The 20,957-nt window shown below is 42.9% G+C and overlaps 1 protein-coding gene across 8 annotated transcripts in view; it reads left to right on the plus strand.

Annotated features, from left to right (window-relative positions):
- Window positions 1–20,957, plus strand: part of CUX1 (cut like homeobox 1) — a 259,697-nt gene that overhangs the window by 147,302 nt on the left and 91,438 nt on the right. For all 8 annotated transcript variants that reach the window (XM_081172847.1, XM_081172850.1, XM_081172849.1 and 5 more), the window contains exons 9-14: window positions 11,024–11,072; window positions 12,379–12,483; window positions 13,514–13,702; window positions 15,685–15,743; window positions 17,771–17,819; window positions 20,386–20,485. In XM_081172847.1, the coding sequence (XP_081028973.1) occupies window positions 11,024–11,072; window positions 12,379–12,483; window positions 13,514–13,702; window positions 15,685–15,743; window positions 17,771–17,819; window positions 20,386–20,485 (551 nt within the window). The remainder of the gene's footprint in view (window positions 1–11,023; window positions 11,073–12,378; window positions 12,484–13,513; window positions 13,703–15,684; window positions 15,744–17,770; window positions 17,820–20,385; window positions 20,486–20,957) is intronic.

A 20,957-nucleotide genomic window follows, 5' to 3' on the forward strand; every position in this document is an offset into this window, starting at 1 on the left:
AGCAGTCTGTTTGGTGATGTTCAAGAACGTCTAGCTCAGGGTTTCTCAAACTTGGGTCTCCAGCTGTTTTTGGACTACAACTACCATCATCCCTAGGAATGGGAGGTATTCCAAGTCAGATGTGATTCCCAAGCAGACTTCAGCACCTCTTAGTTTGAGAAATCAACCCCTGGTGTTCAGAACCCACCAACTCTCTCCCTTCTCCCACCCAGTCCCATTACACATTGTGAATAGATTCATGCCAGTGAAAACTTTCCTAGCCACAAACTTCACTCTGGGAGACTGCCATTTTTTAAAATATTTATATTTTATTAAGGTGATTTCAGTTAAAAGAAATAAAGTGATACGGGGGGGGGGGGAGGAAGAAATACACCAAAGATACATATAAAAGCAAAAATATCAAAGAAAAGAAGAAGCAATATACAATATTCCCATACATTCTTGTATAAATTGGTATAGTGTTATTATCCTGGTGCTTATGTAAATGTTAATAGCCTACTACATTTTGTATAAACTCATTCCAAATGCTATCGTATTTATCCATACAGAGTCTGTGCCTGTAAGCAGTCCGTTCATAAATTGCCAGTGATGTCATATTGTTAGTCCATTGATTGAAGGGTATCAAATTTTACTTTTCCAATTAATACTACTACTACTACTACTAATAATAATAATAATAATAATAATAATAATAATATCTTTATTGTCATTGTACAACCTGTGTACAATGAAATTAAACAAGCCTCCCTCCCCCCAAACACTCAATCCCTTATCAAACAACACACCACCTCACAAGTCAATTTCGCTATGTTATTTTTTGGTCAACTGCCTAACAGCCCGTGGATAGAAGATATTTTTTAGCCTGTTGGTACGACTGATTATACTTCTATATCTCCTACCGAAGGGTAGAAGATTAAAGAGGCGATGGCTGGGGTGTGAGTCATCCCTGAGAATTTTTCTTGCTCTCCCAAGGCAACGATCCCTTGCGATGTCATCTAGCGGACTCAAGGGACAGCCCATGATATCATTCTGATTCCTCAATATCAATCTCTTGGCCACCATTAGGGCGCAGAAAATCCATTTCCATTGTCCCGTTGATAATTTCCATACTGCAGATACATAGTTCAAGAAAATATTCTTGGCTGAAAGCTTTAACTTTTTCTGCACAGTCATGGTTACAGAGTCCAGCACTTTCTCCCAAAACTTGTTAAGAACACCGTACAACCATGTGTTTCAGAGAGACGTTGTCCTTGCCACATCTCCAACGCTGAGTTATCGCAGCTAGCCCATTTTTATACAACTGTAACTCCGGGCTCTGCCATCGGCACCTAGCAGCATAGGTCATGAAGGCTCCAGGAATACTGCAAGTTTTCTCCAGAAATAAGCATGAGTGTTGCCTCTGATGACACTCATAACATTAACGTGTTAACAATTGCATTAGAGGGGAGAACTGTACACCTACCATCCATAATGGGAGAAAGAGTCTTGCATGTTTAAAATGTGATAGAGGGAGATGTTAGCTGCAGAGAGTCAGACTGGCTACAAAACAGGCAGAGGTGTTAATGGCACTCAGCAAAGGATTTACACTCAAGCAGTGTTTAAAGTGTTTGCCTTGAGCCCTTTTGAATTGCAGGCACAACTTGACTTTAAAGTGATACCACAGAAATACATTTACACTTTTTAATAGTCGTGGACAGGCTCGCGTTCTTCAGCCAAAAAGTTTGCCCGTTTTCCCTGTGGTATTGGACAGGAAATATCAGCAGGGCAGAGAAATCTGAACAAAAGGCAAGAAGTTTATCAGGAGGAGAAAGATTTCCCAAAGCTCAGCTAAGCCCCGTTGGGGTGAGGGACATTTTCTGTAAAGAGAGTTGGCAGGAACTGAGCCCGGCTTCCTGTCCCTGGGAGCAGCTGCTTCCCAGTTGGGTCATGGGTTTCTTCCTGACCCAATGAGAACAGGAATCCATAGTAAGAAAACCCCTTCTTTTTTACTAAATAAAGCCAGTGTCAAGCAGACACTCTTCCATTGAGGGTCAGAACAGATGTGACACAGCAGAACCGTGATCAGCTCTCCCAGTGTTTTTCGAAAACTTTTTTTTTAAGCTGCTGGTGGGGAAAGAGAGGTGGTCTGATTTTGATTGGATCAATGACATGGTGGGGGTGAGGGGTACTTAATCTTTTTCTGCTACTCAGTTTCTCCAGCTGAGATCACACACAGCTGTTACTTGCCTCACAGGGTGGGGAGAGATTTGGTATATTTTGTCTTCTCCACTGAAGCCAACTGCAGCATTGAAAGTGGGGGTGCAATTTCAAGTAGGGAAAAGGGAAGCGTTAAAGCGCCCAAACCTTTGATCTGATCGGAGTCTGAACTGGGGGATCATACATTGGGACTAGATACAGTGGTACCTTGGGTTAAGTACTTAATTCGTTCCGGAGGTCCGTACTTAACCTGAAACTGTTCTTAACCTGAAGCACCACTTTAGCTAATGGGGCCTCCTGCTGCTGCTGCTGTGCCACCAGAGCACAATTTCTTTTCTCATCCTGAAGCAAAGTTCTTAACCTGAAGCACTATTTCTGGGTTAGCGGAGTCTGTAACCTGAAGCATATGTAACCTGAGATACCAATGTAATAGGAAGCTTGAATTTTATAGGTCTCTACAAAGTGTTCTCTCTCTCTCTCTCTCTCTCTCTCTCTCTCTCTCACACACACACACACACACACACACACACACAGTGTCTGACTTTGCCCCACTGCATGCTGCTTTGGCAGCATCCTTTACCTTAGCCTCACCACATATTCTAATACAGAAATGAAAATCAAAGCCACCTGAGAAGAGCAGAGTGGGATAATGTGTACACCTGTGAAGGGCTAGAACGTCTGGCCCCTGCTTCATAACACTTCACAAGTGACAAGAGATGGCTCACCTGGCCAGTTTGTGACTAAGCCCCATAATAGGAGTTTGTTGACACAGAGGTTAATACAGCACCTGGCATCTCAATGCTTACTCTTTCAGACTTCCCTCTTATGGCAAAAGCAGAAGGAAATTGCAGTTGCACTGTAAACTGTGCTTGCATCCTGGTACATCCGTGCCTAAGTACTGCATCAATAGAATCACATTGTTCTCCGGGGCGAAATAAGCGCTCTTTTTTATTGCAGGAATGGAGCTTGGAGATAACAGAGACTTCGTATTACGGCATCACAATTTGGCCCAATTACTTTTGAGCATTAAAGGTGCTATTATTAAGGGTTTCCTTTAGCACATGCTTGCAGAGCCCTGGAGATGGATATAAGGGAGACCTTTTCTGGCTCTAGAATTGTCTTAGGGGTCCCAATCCTGCCATCAAAGTAGCACAAGGGTATCCTTGCTCCTTACAACTGAGCCATATAATAGTAAACGGTGCTTGGAGGACACACCCGGCTGACCTCCCTTGATTTCGTTGCAAATAGAAGGCTCTATTTTGGTGGTGTTTCTTAGATTCTTTGCAGCCTAGTGGAATACTTTAGTTTTCAGGAAGCACATCTGGAAAAATGAGGGCCCTTCTAGATCAGATCAAAGCTCCATCTAGCCCAACTTCTTCCTTCCATCAGTGACCACCAAGTGTCATCAATTCAGATCAAACAGACTGTGTTTGCACACAACACTTAAGCTAAGCTCTCTAACTGACATTTTGCAAGCCATTGGCAGCATACTTTCAAATCTTAAATTGCAACCTTATAGGCAATGTTTATTACTGGGTGTGTGCCCCCACAAGAGGGTACAAAAGCCATCCATTACATTGTGACTGTGCAGGATTTACTCCCCTGCCGAGTGCTGAAGTGTCCAGCAGGTGCAGCAGAGTTTGACTTAAGCAATGTCGCAGTCCCTAACCAGAATATTCTGTAGAACTTCTCGCTGCAACATTTGGCCAAGGGCAGCCTCGCTGTTGGTGCCAAATGCTCATTCAACTTACAGATGTCTCTGTTTTCTGCAAATGCTAGCAAGGAAGCAAATCTCTGTTTTCCTCTTTTAGTGGGAAGCAACCTTTTCTTTTACAGAGCTCTGTGCACTGCAGGTGAATCATGGTTAAGGATTAAGGAAGGGCTTCCAAAGAGTGACCAGTTCGCAGGTTAACAGGCATTAGATCAGCAGCTTTTAAATTTTGCATGAAAGGTCTCTGCTTATTACAAGAAAGAGGTATGTTATTTCAGCAGGTTTATGGCGAATCATAAAAATAGTAAAGATTCCTCTGGCAGGCCTGATGCTGCTAGGGGCTGGAGCAGACATAATGGAGCTGCAGTTAAGAGAGCAGCGGCCGAACACAATATTTCATGCCTTCTCCCCACACTCCCTCCCTGGCTCCAGTTGCCTGCTGAGGGGTCTCCCTTCATATGAGCTGCCAAGAAGTCAGTTCCCCATGGTTCTCCTTTAAAGACCCATGAATTGATTGTAGCAGCATCTTTTGCGGACTAGAACCCACTTCGTTGCATGAAGGTAACGCTCACTGCATCTGAAGAAGGGGCCTCCAATCCAAGTAAGCTTATGCCATGTCAGTCTCCGTGAAATGAATACAGTCCATATATGGACAGAAGGAATCTCCCTGGATATAACAGTTTTCACACACAGGGCAGACTAAAGATAATAGTTTGGGTTCCTCACTTGAAGCTTTATAAATTTATATATTGTACCAAGGCGAATGAAAATCATTAATTATGTAGCTGTTGACTAGGGGATTATTATTATAACTGAAATGTAACTGACATTACTTAAGACTATGGAACGCAATGATATAAGATCGGAAATGCACCCAAACCATCATGCGGGGAGCCACTTGAACTAAAATGTATTAATTGGAAGTTGATTGGCACTTTGATAATTGTATAATTTGGGAATTAATCAATATTGTTATAATTTGGCTATTATTGGGAGTATATTGGAAAACGTGTGTGTGTGTGCGCACGCACGAAAAGAATGCAGTTTTCAGGGGACTTCCTAGATTCAAAAATCCTTTCATTCCATCAGCGATAGTACTGCATTGTTTAATCAGTTACGGAATAGTCTACTTTTTTAAACATTGAACAACTAAAAAATATTACCTTGAATAACTGGGTAATAGACTTTTAAAAAGCAAATATTATTTGTAATTCAAGTATTTACAAAAATTATAGGTGGTAAGCACCATCTGTAAAGAGGGCTTACCCCCTTCTCTCTCACACACAAATAATGGTATCTTCTAAAACAGTGTCTGCTAAATCTCAGATGTAAAACAAGGTAAATAAGAGTTTTGTTTCAGAACTATTGTTTGCTCATAGGAAACTAAAACTCATCCTATTAATTGACTCTTTAATTGAGGGTCACCCTAGTTAGCATAATACCGCCTAGGTCCTTTGGCCTAAACCTGCCTGAGTTTAACTGAGAAGTCCATCAAGGCAACACATAGGTACATTCCAATGTAACTCATTTTAATATGAAGTTTGGACTGCCCTCTGTATGAGAAGAAATTCTGTATCTTCTTACTTGGTTTAGAATTGCTTCATTTGTTACATGATCAAAGGCTTCTGACATGTATATGGCAGGCACCAAATGAATTGCGAAACACAGGGCTTAATTCTCTGAGCCATAATTTGGAGGTGGTTGTTGTTGGTTATTGTGATTCTTTGCCTGCTGAAAATGAGAGCCTTGAACAACAGCTTTTGATCATTCTTTAGATCACATTCTTGAATATCACCTGTATTTTTTGCTGCTGTCTACATGCTGTTTTATTGAACACGGAAAATTAACACACTGCTGGGCTGCCCAAGACCAAACTGAGGGTCATTCTCTCTGTATATTTTTCCTGACTCACTCTGTGTTGAAAGTAAGGAGAAGGGGATTTGCTGTTTGTGGACCCAGCAGCAGTAGAGAAGAGAACCTACTGAAAATGAAGTTATAGATTTTGGTGAAAATCAGCTCTCATTTTTGTTGCCTTGTTGCATTCTAAAATATAATGGGGGCCTGAGAGGAGGAATACTGGATCACAGCTTGCCAGTTTGCTTTTCATCTTGGCAGGAGTGGTTTTCAATTTATTTGCTTTTGTCACCCCGTGAGAATTGAGTGTACCCAACTGTACACTTCAGTAGTGGTGGACAAGATAATTTTTAGTGAAACCTGTCCATGTCCTTCCTTCTCTGGGATATTTTGACAGCCAATTCTGTAAAGCAAGGTTGGCATTTGTTCTCAAGGGCCATTCAGTTCTCCAGATAGTGATCCAAAGGTCAGAAGTGTGGTCTGGTTGTTGCGTGATCAGGCTTTGCATTAAATCTGGTGCCACCTGGCAGTGAGGGCTTCACGATGATGAAACACTGTGAGGTGGAGCAAAAGAGGGCATATTGCATACAAAATCCCAAAGTAGTGTAACGTGAAAGTGTGACTTTCCTCTCACACACCACTTCAAGGTGGCATTCCACAGTTTCGGGGTTTGCATTATTTCTCTGGACTGTCAGTTGGTTCCCCATTTCTGCTGGAGTGTGTAAAGCCATTCAAGGGATGGGTGGGTGGGTGGGTGGGTGGGTGGGTGGATGGATGGATGGATGGATAGATAGATAGATAGATAGATAGATAGATAGATAGATAGATAGATTTTCTACTATTTTATGTAAGGTTGGCCCTGTCACAAAGAGCGTTGCACATAGGTTACCTACAGTAATTGTTTTCACCTGTTACCACCTTGTCCAAGTTGACAACATTTTATGACAATGAGTATTGAGAATGCAAATGAATGAAAATGAACTGCAAGTGCCTAGCAAAATATGTAAACATGTGCATTCCCATTTTTATGCACTGGATCTGTTTGAAGAATGTGTACAGTGGTACCTCGGGTTACAGACGCTTCAGGTTACAGACTCCGCTAACCCAGAAATAGTACCTCAGGTTAAGAACTTTGTTTCAGGATGAGAACAGAAATTCCGCAGCGGCAGCAGCGGGAGGCCCCATTAGCTAAAGTGGTGCTTCAGGTTAAGAACAGTTTCAGGTTAAGAACGGACCTCCAGAACGAATTAAGTTCTTAACCCGAGGTACCACTGTATTCTTTCCAGGTATCTTTAAAAACATGACTGACCTGGTTTTCCCTTTGCAACGGTGCCAAGAGGCAACATGTTTACATGTTGGATAGTGTCCATCCATTTTGTTGTCTTAATATTCCTGGGAAGAAAGAACTTGACTTAGTGTGGGACTTTATCATTACGATTTCTTGAACAGTAGCTTCTTAAACACACTTGAACATAATCCTAATGCACCACTCCCGTAAAGTCTCTCGAACACCAAAAATTGTAGTTCTCCCATTCCTTCATTCTAAAGAAACGCCACCCCTGCCAAACACACACAAAAACACACTCATTCTCTCTTTCCCCCTCTCTGCACACACACTCTTCACAGAGTGAACAAGAGAATACCCCCACCCCCTTTCTTAAGGTCCTAAGTCTATGGTTTACTTTGTAACGTAGCTGGCTCTTGAAGGACACAGTTGCACAGAATTTTTGGAGCAGCCTAATAGCTTCCTGTCTGTTCCTTAATTATTTAAGGTTTATTGAAGGTTTTCCACAAAAGTCCAGCAGATAAATCTGTACCAGTTGGACATAAAAAGTTTCTCTCTCCAGTTTAACTCTTCCACCAGCCCCCATTAATAGCAAAGGAGAGAAAGTCAAATTGAAACAAGAGAAATGAACTCTCCTTCACCTAAAAGATCTGCTATGGATATCTACTTTGCTTAACAATTTTGAGAAGCTATGCAGTTGGACATCAGAGATGCTCATGTGAACCATAATTTGTTCACCAGAACTCATAATAATCTTAAAAAATGTTTGGGTGTAAATTATTGTTATTGTTAATATTAACAAAACAAAACACACACACACACACCCCAAGATTTGCTCAAGCAGAAAAAATATTTTAACATTATCAACACAACAAAACAGATTGTTTCATCATGTTTGATACTTTGGCTACTTTAGCAAAATTAGCATAGCTGCTGTTATAAAACACTGGAATTAACTTTTAAAAGCGTAGTATTATTACTTTTAGCAAGGTTAGGTAAAATGCAAAGCATTCATAGAACTCGCTGTAGTCTCTGGCTTTTATCCCGGAATGGCAGGGTCAACCTCCATGTATTTTTTTATTTATTGGATGTAAACCAGAAACAAAGCAAAGTAACAGTAGCTATTAAAATGTGAGACTTTTTAGAAGAAGTTTTGCAAAATGGCTCATTCTCTAAGCATCACCATCCTTGTGATTCATTGAATATTTAAACTGGATCAAATAATTGATTGTCTTATGTGCCAACCCTTCATCTAAGAGCTTGCTTGTGCCCTCTGCGATTTTCTCCCTGTCTCCTTTTGTATTCTTAAGACTCCTCTACGGTATCAGAAACTGCCTCTGAACCTCCCCTCTGTTGCAAAATCAGCTTACTGCGCAGCTGGCAAGGCTGGCCTGCCCATGAGGTGGCAGGCTCTAGACAGCGGGCAGGTGTGGCAGATCTGCTTCCTGTACTTGTAAGCCACTTCCTCCTCTGCTGTGAGCCCCACCCACCCTGTTCTTGGGCAGCAATGGGCAAGCAGTGACAGGCATGCACGGGGGGGGGGGGGGCATTTTCTGCAAAATCTCCTGGGCGGCCCTACCTGCTGGTCTGAGAAAGGAACATCTTGAGCCTCCTTGGGAGACCGGAACTAACTATTGCACCCCAATCTTCTCTATCCCTTCCACTATTTTCTTTGCCATTGTTAAGTCAGGGATGCAATGCCGTTCTTTTATTTAAGTGAATTGTACAGTTCCCCAATATCAATAGCAGGTAGGGTTTTTTATTATTTGCAAGAGGTTGTAATAAAAAATTTAGCAGCGCATTTTAACGAGCCCTTGTGGCTTCATATTAACAGTTACTCAGTGCAATAAAAAGAAGAAAACAGCAACGGGGAAAATGTTACTTTTTCCCCCTTGCCAAAAAACGTTACCCTGTCCAGCTAATAAAACAGAAACGTTTGCCTCCGCAGTAAATTTCAAATATATATTCTCTGTGGGTTTTTGGTCCTCCCGCATGTGGAAAAGGAAGGTACAACAAGCCTTTCACGCCTAGGAAGTGCCACAAGCAGAACTGGCAGGTGATCAACATGTTGTATATGTTAAGTGAACTCTTTGTATGTGGACTGGCAGTAAGTTCTGGACAGAGAAGAGTGTGTCTAATAGAACTCCCTGGCTCAGGGTGTGTGATGGCTGGTAGTTTAGATTATGTTAGAATAGGATTAAGAAGATCTCTGCAGGTCGGACCAAAATTCTATCTAGTCCAGCATCCTCTTTCCACCAGCACCTAAGCTTATGCCTTCAAGATGCCCACAAGCTGAAGGCAATAGCCCACTCCTGTTATTGTTCCCTAGAAAATGGTACCCCGACTCATGTTGTTGTTGTTGATGATGATGATGTTGGCCTCTAAACATGGAGAGACCATTTCCCCATCATGACTAATAGCTATTGATAGACCTATATTCTTCCCCATGTATTTATCACTAAATTGTCTTACGTAGCATCTCAGCCCACCACCATCACCACATCACAATGAATTCCTCATTACACACATTCGTAACTGGCAGTCGATGGTTACAAGACAAGATCCCTAAATGGAACATCCGTGTTCAGAGCCAGCGTACCTCTGAATACTTGGCTGCTGGGAGCAAATAGTAATGGATGGCAATTACCTTTATTCACTTTTGTGGAATTGGGAATTCTGGGCCAGTTCTGTCTAGGTAGTCTTTTTTAAAGTTCTTCTGGAAGTGCGTGTTAGCAGAAGACTTCAGTAGTGCTTTTGCTGTGTTCAGTACTGGAAATGAAACAAGGTCCAGAGATGGTTCAGATGGTTGCTTTTCTGTAGGCTCAGCGGTTCAGCACCGTTTGAAAAGCTGTTACCATGCACCAATAAATTAGAGGTTTGTTGTTGGTTTAAATGCTTTAATTAAAATATTTATCACCTGCCTGAGTTCTTGAGATAGAAGCTGCAAGCCCAACACAAAGTTTATAGCGTGAAAAGTCATTCCTCCCCTCAATTCCTCATCGAATTTCTGAGCAACTTTAAATAGGATTAGGATGTCTTTGCACTGCAGTTTACTCTAGGACCTACCGTTAAAAAAGTGCTGTAGAATTAGCAGAGATATACAGTTCCATGAACTATGTAGCCGCAGAGAAACCCTTCCCACCAACACGAAGAAATGTGAAATTTTGAATGCATGTGTGTACACACAACCAGTACAAACATTTATATATTTGATTGGCTATGGCTTTCTATACCAAATTTGGGAATATTAAGTCAGTCACATAGAAGAGATGGAATCAAGAAGATACTTATGCTGTTATGGACACCAGACATTTATGGAGTCACATTAAGAGTATATTAAGGGTGTTGCAAATTATTGGCTTTGTCTTTTTTATGTAGCCTCCTTGCCCATTTTGGGGGGGCAGAGAAATAACATAACCAGCCATGCCACAGTATATAAATTAGTACATAATCAAGAGTCACTCTTGCAGTTTTGAAGAGGCGACAAGAATGCATTTCCCCCCATAGACTCACATTTGAAAGAGTAGTTTCTGAATGGGAGTTCCCAGTGTACTGTTTTATGTTCAAGTCTGTTTGGCCCATCTGATCACTTGGTAGCAACTTGAAAATCCTTCCTTACCATTCATGGTGTTATCATGCTACAAGGAACCAGCATGTCAAAATCCATGTTCTACACTGAGACGGAGTTTATTAAGGGTCTGAAACTGGAGAAAGTTTTATCTGTTAATATTTCATTGAAAACTGTGATGAGTTAGGATGATCAGGGGTATGGAGTGACTACTCTAAAAATCAGTTTGAAATCAGTGTGTTTGTACTTAACCCTGCTGTGTTACAAATATATTGCAGAGATGTAGCATACTGAGGGGGGGGGGGAGAGAGGAAAAAAAATCAAACACTGGAGTGCAAAGCTACCCACAGTTGACGGGTAATTTGACTTGATCATTGATTAACGTATCCTGTTTCTTGTTTTCTTCCAGGTCTGATGAAATTGAGATTATCATGACAGACCTTGAAAGAGCAAATCAGGTAAGGTTTTTTTTTAAGCCAGTATTGCTGGTTGGATTGTAAAGACAGCCTTGAAGTGTCATGCTTATCAGTTGTAGCACTGCAACTCCCATCAGCCTCAGCCTGCATGACCAAGAGCTAGGGATGATGGGAATTGTAGCCCTACAACATCTGGAGAACCCTCACCCATTCCACTTCACTATTAAGTCTGATGCAGAGCCTAGCAAGCAGAGTTTCACTTGCCTTGCACACATTCTGGTGAACATTCTGTTGTCTTAGCCAAACCTATGACACAACACTAATATGAGGATGAAATGTGCCACCATGGTTTCCTTGGAGGAAAAGGAGAAATGTATTTGGCAGTTTGAGACTTCGCTTTTAATACAGTAACCCTTTTGCTACCAAATGGCACAAGTTCCTTAGAGGAGGGGCAGGATAAAAATATAATGTGGGATTTAATTTTGTGTGTTTTTTTGTTCTTAATGACTATTGTTTCATTGTTCATATTGTATTTTAATTGTATCATCTGTTTTATGAGCTGGGTATGGGACATTTGTTATGGGGCACCTACATAACTACAGTTATGCTGGATGATCAATGTTTCCATTGACTAAAACAGGAATAGCCCTCCAAATCGTGTGCTACTTCTCATGTCATCCTGGCTGGGGCTGTGCAGCTTGGAGTCCAAATATCTCTAGATCAGCGCATTGGCTTCCCCTGGATTAAACATCTTTCCCTAGCTTGCAAGCTTCACCCTGTCTGTGTGGGCAGGAGAGAGAAATAGCGATGGAGAAAAGAGGCTTGACAAAAAAACATTGTGCTTGTTTCAGGCAAAGCAGGCTGAGGATCTCTTAATTCAGCATTTACTCGTGAGAATTATTCCCATGAGGAATCTTGCAGCACAGCCTGCTTTGGCTGGGAGTATAGAAGGCAATTGAATCAAAGGGTTCCATTTCCACTTGCATTCATCCAGCCTGGGAAATTCAGTGGGCCGCAGCATTTGTGTCAGCAGGGGATTCCTTGCTCCTAGCGTTAAATTGCTGTCATAATCGCTCAATTATTTCTTCCTTGTACTGTTTAAAATAAAAATCCATCACATTCTGAGGCTCTCCCTCCCCCCATCGTTTATTAGGTTGAGTGTTTAGGAAAATCAATTATACTCAGTCGGGCATGAATTGATGAATGTTCGTGCAATAATTGCCAGTTGTTAAATCAAATGTACATTCTCTTCCCCCCTACACCCTGTGGGCCCCCCTCCCCCAAAAATATTTTTTACAAAAAAATATATATACAGTATATATATATATACCCTTTTCATTTCTTTCAGAGAGCAGAGGTAGCTCAAAGAGAAGCCGAATCCCTGAGGGAGCAGCTCTCGTCCGCTAACAAATCTCTCCAGCTAGCTACCCAGATCCAGAAAGCACCCGATGTGGTAAGAGGCAGTAAATGTACACTGGGCTTTGCCCTTTCCTGAAACACCTCCAGCTCAGCTTCTTGCACTTTGCTGCCAGGCAGAGCTGAGGTTTTCAGCTGCCGCCAGAATTGTGTTTCTTGGGAATCGCCTTTCCCTTGCGATGCCTTCAAGTACAGCTGCTTGTTGTGCCGGGTTTGGAGCAGGGACATTGATGGGAGGATGGGGGGGCTTAGCAACCTTGCCGTTTTCATAGGGGAGCTGTAAGGTAGGGGTTGCTGTAGGGGTTGCTTATTTGGAGCTTTGCTTTGTCTAGCCTGTAGATTGCAAAGCGGGAATAAACCAGGGACTGAAGACCTTGAAGTTCTTTTAGTGCAGCGTCTATCAGAATTATTTCCATGGTCGCAACATGCTAGATGGTGTGCAAAAAAGTGGCATGTTGCTTGTCTAGTCAGCTCTTCACTTCCTGTAGTTGTGAAAATTCACGCAAAAGCTGAGTCTGCATGGTTGTATTTATTTATTTTTGAAAAGTAAGTTCCTAGACCACGCCAATCTTAAACTTTGGGCAGATTCATACAGGTGAAGGTGGTTCTTAAGGTATCTTGGTCCCAGGATGTTTGGAGCTTTAAACGTTATGGCCAGCTCTTAAATCAAGCCCCGGAACAAATAGATAGCCAACAGAAATGGAAATATATTTCATTTTCCCAAGTTCTGGTCAATGATTTTAGATCAGTAGAAGTTTTCAAACTTGCTTCAAGGGCAGCCCCATGTAGAGAACATTACAGTAATCTGATCTATTAAGTTGGAAATATTTTTGTCACCCCTCTCAACAGACATGTTTTCATACCTTTCAGAAGCAACCAAAGTTAAATGAGGGGGATAGACTTTTCTGAGTTGCCTGTCTCTGATACCTGCCCTTTAATCTCTTGCTTCTGCCATCATTTCTGGATGAACTACCAGTGTTTTTAGGCCTGCTGTTTTGCCAGGGTGTGATTTCTATCTATCTCTCCACCCCTTTCTCACTTCAACCCCCCCCCCCAATGTCTTTTAGGAGCAGGCCATCGAGGTGCTGACAAGATCCAGCTTGGAAGTAGAACTGGCTGCAAAAGAGCGTGAAATCGCTCAGCTGGTAGAAGATGTGCAGAGACTCCAAGGCAGCCTCACCAAGCTCCGGGAAAACTCCACCAGCCAGATCTCTCAGCTTGAGCAGCAGCTGACCGCCAAGAACAGCACACTCAAAGTAAGGTCCTCCAGGGCTCTCTGCTCCATCTTTCTTTTGGGATGAGACCAGAGGCACAGACAAGTTGCATCAGAGCCTAAGAGCCCTGGTGGATCAGCCCAAAGGCCTATTTAATCCGACCTCCTATTTACCAAGGTGGCCAATCAGATGCCTGTGGGAAGACAGTAGCCCTCTCCCACTTCTGGTACACAGAGACATGGCACTTCTGATCCTATAGGTAGTATGTGGGCATCATGACTAGTGGTCAATGTATGCCTGTGGTGCTGTTGTAAGGGGCATTCTTGTTTCCAGGTGCAGTGTTACCAAGCTCCTTCCGGCCCTGCAATGTGTTTGTTTTTAACTTTTAACATCCTCCAACAGAAATGACAATTTCTCAGTGGACTTGCCACAGTGATTCCTACTTACTCATGTTCAAAATTCAGATCCATTCTGTTGTAAGTCTGGCTGAAGCAAGAGAAAACAACATTTGGCATAAGAAGGAGCAAGCCTTTGTTTCTATTACGTTTATATTCCGCCTCTCCTCCAGTGAGCTCAAGGCAGCACACACAGTTCTTGGTTCTCCCCATTATATCCTCACAACAACCCCATTGACTGATAGGTTGAGAGATAACAAGTGGTCAAAGTCACCCAGGAGGCTTCATGGCTTAGTAGGGATTTGAATCTTGATGTCCCCCAGTCCTTGTCCACAAATGTTAAGCACTTCACCGCACCAGTTCATATGGATTCCATTCTCTCCCCTGTCCAGGAATTTGGGTGCTGCCCACAGGTTCGAATTCTGAGCATCACTGCTTTGCTCAGCAAACAAGTGTTGCCAGCTCTCAGGGTGCTCACTCTGGCCTCCTCGTCTCACCATCGCTGATCGGGAAGCAAATCAAAAGTTATGGGTGGTGGTGTGCATTACGAAGCCCGTCTTTATGATTTGAAACTGGCCTGTTATGATAATTGTGGTTGTTGCTTCTGAAAATGTCTGCAAACACAACACATGCTGCAACCCTGAGCTGTGGGTCCTGCCAGAGAGAACTGCCTTACAATGAATCAAACCACTGATCTTTCTCACCCAGTGTTGTCAACCCCATCTGGTAGCGGCATTGGATGGCAGGGGAGGAAGGGAGAGACTGAGCCTTTCTTGTCTGTGTATCTTTGGTTGTGCACAGTTAACGTGGCTGTCCTGGTTCAGTAGCAAGAATCAAAACTGGTACATTTATCTTGGGGGAAGGGGTTAAGAAGAAAGGGATGCAGCTTTCTGTTTTGAATGCAGGCCATCTGAAAATATTATGTAATCATTTAATAAAGGCCTTAAGGGTAGGACCTGGAAGAGGAACCGTTTTTGCTTCTTGGCTGCTTTTTCTTGTTCATTCTTTGTACCCAGTGAGTAGGTTAATAAACTTAGATTGGCTTCTTGATAAGATGCCTTTTCCTGAGCTACTGCATGGGAGTCTCCCCCCACCAACTCCACTCCTGTTAGTGCATCATTTTGCAAGCTCCCAGAGGGTGTATTTTTAGACCTTGCGTGACATTAGAAACATGCCTTTTATTTTGTCTGAAAACGAACCAAGTCGATAGTTGGAGCCAGATATTAGTTCCTCCAGATTGTCTCACAGCTTGAACCTTTTGTTCTGCTTTGCATTTTGCTGGGTTCTTCCAGACAATTGCTATGCTAATTTCTTCCCACAACTGTTGCAGTGAGATGGGGGGCACTTGGTGCCTAAATGGCCTGATCGCATCAGACTGTAGGTATCTCCTCTTTCTGCCTTGGTGGGCATCCTGTTAGCTGGATCAAGAGGAAGGTCATTCCTCTGATAGGGATAACACATCCCACAGGTGATGACAGGCAGGGTCCCAAACAGTTTTCTGCCTCCTCTCCAGAGAATGGGGCCATCCCACCCACCAATCTGATCCTGTCTGTCGTTTTTGTTGGGTCTGACTTGTCAGGTTGAAGAATTTTAATCTAATCAAAATAATGCTGAACTTTTTCTTTTAAGCAACTGGAAGAAAAATTGAAGGTGCAAGCTGACTATGACGAGGTTAAGAAAGAATTGAAGTAAGTATTTTTTTATATATAGTTGAAATCAGCAATACTTTTTTTCTGGGTGGAAAAAATACAATGATTTCAAACTAAGAACCAACTTGCTAAAACCAAGAGAAGACTACATCTGATGCATGTTGGTTGTGGACACGTTTGTGGCTTCAAACATGTGGCTTCACCCAAAAAATCTAGGCGCTGTGAGCACCCTGAACTTTGTCCAAGGTCTTTAATTCCTTTGTGGATTAATGGTTTTCATAAGAGAAGTCCTATTGAATCAGACCAAAGATCTAGTTCAGAAGTAGGCAACCTAATCGCCTTCTTAATCCGGCCCACGGACGGTCCGGGAATCAGTGTGTTTTTACATGAGTAGAATGTGTGCTTTTATTTAAAATGCATCTCTGGGTTATTTGTGGGGCACAGGAATTCGTTCATTTCCCACCAAAAAAATATAGCCCGGCCCCCCACATGGTCTGAGGGACGGTGGACCGACCCATGGCTGAAAAAGGTTGCTGACCCCTGATATAGTTAGTTCAGCATCCTGTTTACTGCAATTCATGCACAGAAATTTAAATAAATGCAGCTTTCCCCACACCTTTATCTATCTACCAGGAAATCATTTACCTCCTCAAAAGCTTGTAAGTCAAGAAGCTTAGTGAGCATCCTTGATGCTTATCCACCAACCCAAGAACATGTCCCAAGGCTAGGGATGAACAGTCCAGTCCACTGTCCCATTTCCTCATCATTCTGTGATTGTTTTTTAAAGGCCTACAGAAATTCACATTTTAAGAGTATTTTTGCTCACAAAATATGCATATTACTGTCTTTTTTGAAATAACTCTGGAGCACTTAAAGTGCCAAAACCAAAGAACAACTACCTTCCAATTGCGTGTTAGTTTGGGAAGTTTGCTTAAGCACTGCAGAGACTACCATGTATCCCAGAGGCATGTCTAGTTTGTACTGGAAACCGGGCTTCTGGTGTTACTGCTCCAGCCCTCTGGAATTAGTAACCAGCTGAAATTAGGCAGGTGCCCAGTACCTTCTGAAGGCATTTTTGTGTAAGAACTCTTTCCCTGGGGTGTGACCCATTCATTTACAGATTGTTATTTATAGCTGTAGAAATTGTTTTGTTGTTTTTAGGGTTTGTAAGAATGCTTTTATTGTTTGTAGGACTTGTATTTTATCTCATTTTTGCCTTCTTATACAACGTTTCAAAGGCTTCAGGCAGTGAATCAGTTCATAAATTTGTAAAATAATAATAATAATAAATATTCAAACTAAATGGAGAGTTTTTTCTGCAGTGGGCAGTTTTGAAAACCATTGGCCTAACTGCACAGTTTTGACTTTCCCAGCAGCCTTGACCACCAGGCTGGCCAGCTGAATGGTTTGCTTTTGTTGAGTCACTTATTGAGGACTTGGAGAGTAAAATACAAAGGGAATGTCTTAGTAATTTCCAGGTGCTTCATAGAGCTTAAGAAATACCAAGCAATTCTTGGGTTCTATCACTGTGGAGTCCTTGATTATTAAAATGCAAAACAGAGTCTCCTCTGTTTTTTAAGCCTGTGTTGGGTCATGCAAATAATTTGTGCTCGTTTTCCTTGATATGTGAGCTGATAAATTTTGCATGTTTTCATTTTTCGCATTTCATGGGCATTATTATGACCATGATGACGATTCCCTGTTTTTGCTGCTTTGTTATAAGCCTCCCCCCATTTCCCTTCAAGCGTCACACACACATTTATATTGTTTCTGACAGTTTAAAATGTTATATCCTTATTAACCTTTAAATTTATGCTTGAAACGGGCCTGGTGGGACTGCGTTGTGCAGTGATTTAGAGGGCATTTGAGAAAATGTTCTTCTCTGATAACTAGTGTGAATAGTTATTCTATATTCATTATCAGATTATATTACTCCCAAGAAAAGTTGTTAAAGTTATCACTTAGGGTGTTCCTGGAGAGCTGAAAATTACAATGTTAATGCTTATTAGAGGAGCTGTTATGAAAGGACAGAAGAGAAACTAACTCTTTATTCTACCACTTTGCAGCATCTTGAAGTCCATGGAGTTTGCACCCTCTGATGGCTCCAGCACACAGGTAACAGGACTGCTTTTGGATTTTGGGCGAGCAGAGCTGAGGGTGGGGAGGTCACTTCTGAATGCCAGCTTGGATTGAGAAATGTTGTGTCTGACACACTAAGAGTCCATGAGGCTTTTGGGGTAAAGAACTTTGACATGGAAGACCTGGGTTCAAACCTTGCTCAGCCAGGGAATTAACTGTGTGTGGTCTTGAGCATGCCTGCCAGTTTGCATTTCCAGCACTTAAACCCTCTACCTCGCAAGTTGATGGTGAGGAAAAATGAAATAACAGAACGATCTAAAGAGAGCCAGCATAGCAAGTGTGTGACACCAGCTCTTTTGTCTTTCAGAGGACAAGTTATACCTTTTTATCTTAGACCAGGGGTTTTAATGAGTGGTTCATGGCTGCTGTTCTCGTTTCACTTGTTCTTTTAACTGCCTGCTTGGTTTTTTATCTGATGTGCTTGTTGTGGTGGCTGCTTTAATTCTTCCATTGCTTGCTTTTTAAACTTATTTCTATTGTAAACCACTTTTGATGTGATGATAGAGGTGATGAGCTGCTGCCTTATGAAGAAATTGTAGTAATTCCTGAGCAAAAGGTCTGTGGGTATTGCTATATTTTAAAGTGAGCTTCAGATAGTGACCGATGATGAAGATGTTCAATAATACAAACATTTAATAGTTCAGAAGGGAGAAAATGAACAGATATGATTTTATTCAGGGTGGAAAATGGGGACCATGACGTAGAGTTGAAAAATCTGGAAGCGAAGTGTCAATATTTAGTCAACAAAATCTACCAGGGCTGCAAGATCCACACACGCAATTCTCTTCTGTCTCCACAAGTGTGTGAAAATGCAGCTATCATATCCACTGTGGGGATATAAACCCAGATCTTCCTGGTCTATGGCCAACACATCCCTCACTACACCATACTGATCCTTAAAGTGCCTATTGAAGTGGTAACTCAAATCCTAAATTTGCCAGATCTAAATGGAATACATACATTCCTCCTAGGAAATATTGAAGCCTTTTCTTCCCTTCCCAGCAGAAGGAAGGAGAGCTGTCTGAGTAGGAGCGGGTAGCCCAGTCTCGCTCTAAATTATTTGCCGTTGAGGGTTTTTTCCAGCAATTTTGGCTAAATCCCATGGAGGTTCCACAGTGGCTGCTTGAGGAGCTGCCTGCTCAAGTCCAAGCCTCTCCATCACTGGCTGTGGGGGCTAAGCAGCCTTTTCCTGTGGCTTCTGACAAGCCTTTCACTGCCTCTTTCCCATATGCCCTTGATGCAGTTTGGAAGGCTAAATGGGCCCACCCTAATTAACCCAGAAATGTTCCCACATTGGCACAAAAGCCTTATGCCCTTGCAAAACCCATTATGGGTCAACTGCATTTACCTGCAGTGGATCCACTTGCAACTCCCAGGAGCTGATGACTGACCACCATTTGGGGGGGGGGATTACTGTGGCCCTGCCAGCGAGAAAAACAAAGCATCAAATCCACTCAAAATGCTGCTCCTGCTTGATCACGGTTTTTTGCAGGATGCGCCGAAGCTCCACAAAAATACCCTCCCACACAGGAAGAGGGGACCCCAAATCCACTGGCCCTCCTCCAATGCCAACCCCAAATGCCCCAAAAGGGAACCACACTGGGAATCACAGAAGGAGGGGGGTGGAGTGGGCAGGGGAAAGACCAAACATGTGCCCACAGCTCAGCTAATAAGCAGCGGAACAAGAGAGGAAACAAAGAACAAGCCAATGTCACACAGCAGGAGCACAAGGAACGGGGGCGGCGGGGGGGGACAGAAGAGGCATAAAGGAAGCAAGCCTGAGAGCTCAGCTTTCGCTGACTACAGGCGTGGTTGGTTTGGATCCTTCCCCCTGGACATGAGGCATTGGCCTGGAAGGGGCCCCGCCTGAACCTCCAGTTAGGATGTTTTCCATCTGGATCTTCAAAGAGAAATTCACAATAAGACAATTTTTCCGTTTTCAGACCTCCTTCAAATGCACAATTGAACTACATTGAACAAAGAAACCTTTGGGTAGTGGGGGGTGGGGGTGGGAGGGAAGCATCCAAAGCCTGTGGTGTCGTCACATATTAATCTTGTAGGATCAAAGGTTACAAATTGGATTCTGGCATCTTTAGTGCAAAGTTGAAGCCGCTTCCCTGTGTGCCAGGCGTTTTATTATTTCCAGTGGGTTTCGATGATTGAGAGTCGCGTGTGGGGAAAGGGGAAGGGTCGGTGTTTGTGACTGATTTAATTTGTCCATTTTCTCCATAGCGCCGAGACGCAGTGTTTCAGGGAAGATACGCCGCGATAGTGCTGCGTCTGAAGGCAAACAGGTGTAAAAAAAGAAAGGAAAATGATTAATGGAGCACTTAAAAATACATCTCTGGAGCTGATAAGCAGCCTGCACCAGAACACCAAGCAGTTTCGCAGCCATAGACTAGGGAGTCGTAGCAGATGTGCCAAAATGCAGATGACAAATTCTAGGTTGCTGGCCGAGCCCCATCAGCGCCCTCGTGAACTCCACCCTGAGGTGCAATTCTCAGGCTCTTTGGCGCCTAACCCTTCTTCCGTCTCTCCATAGGATGCTGCATCCAAACCGCTGGAAGTCCTGCTGCTGGAAAAGAACCGCCTGCTACAATCGGAGAACGCCACGCTCCGTATCACAAACAGTGACCTGAGCGGTAAGTGGATTGGCGGGGGCGGAGGGCGGGGGGGGGGAAACAAACGTGTTTCTCAGGCTGCAAGTTCTTTGTTTGCTGATTCGAGGGTGAGGATGGGGAAGAGGGCCTGAGCCCAAGCCTTGTGCTGCATGACAGAAAGAGTAATGGAGAGCAAGAACTTTGAATCGTGTTTCATCTCCCCGCCGCCGCCTCCCTGCACCCTTTATACTGTAGATAATAGAATAAGACTTCGAGACCTCGGAGACGGTCCAAAGGGTTAGGAAGGAGAAATGTTTCCGAATGTTATGTGAGGAGCAGCGTCGGAGTCTGTCTTCCATTTCGGTCGCAAACCTGACATTGGTGCTAATTTCCCCCACCCTTCCCCAAACGTAAATTAAAGTGGATTCCAAAAGTGAGCCTGTCTCATATACTTAGCTGGCATGTCAGTTTGAATCCCTGTTCTTTTATTTCCAGAGGTGGTGCATTTCCTTTT

The sequence above is a fragment of the Podarcis bocagei genome, assembly GCF_964188305.1.
Source record: "Podarcis bocagei genome assembly, chromosome: 15".
Taxonomy (NCBI): domain Eukaryota; kingdom Metazoa; phylum Chordata; class Lepidosauria; order Squamata; family Lacertidae; genus Podarcis; species Podarcis bocagei.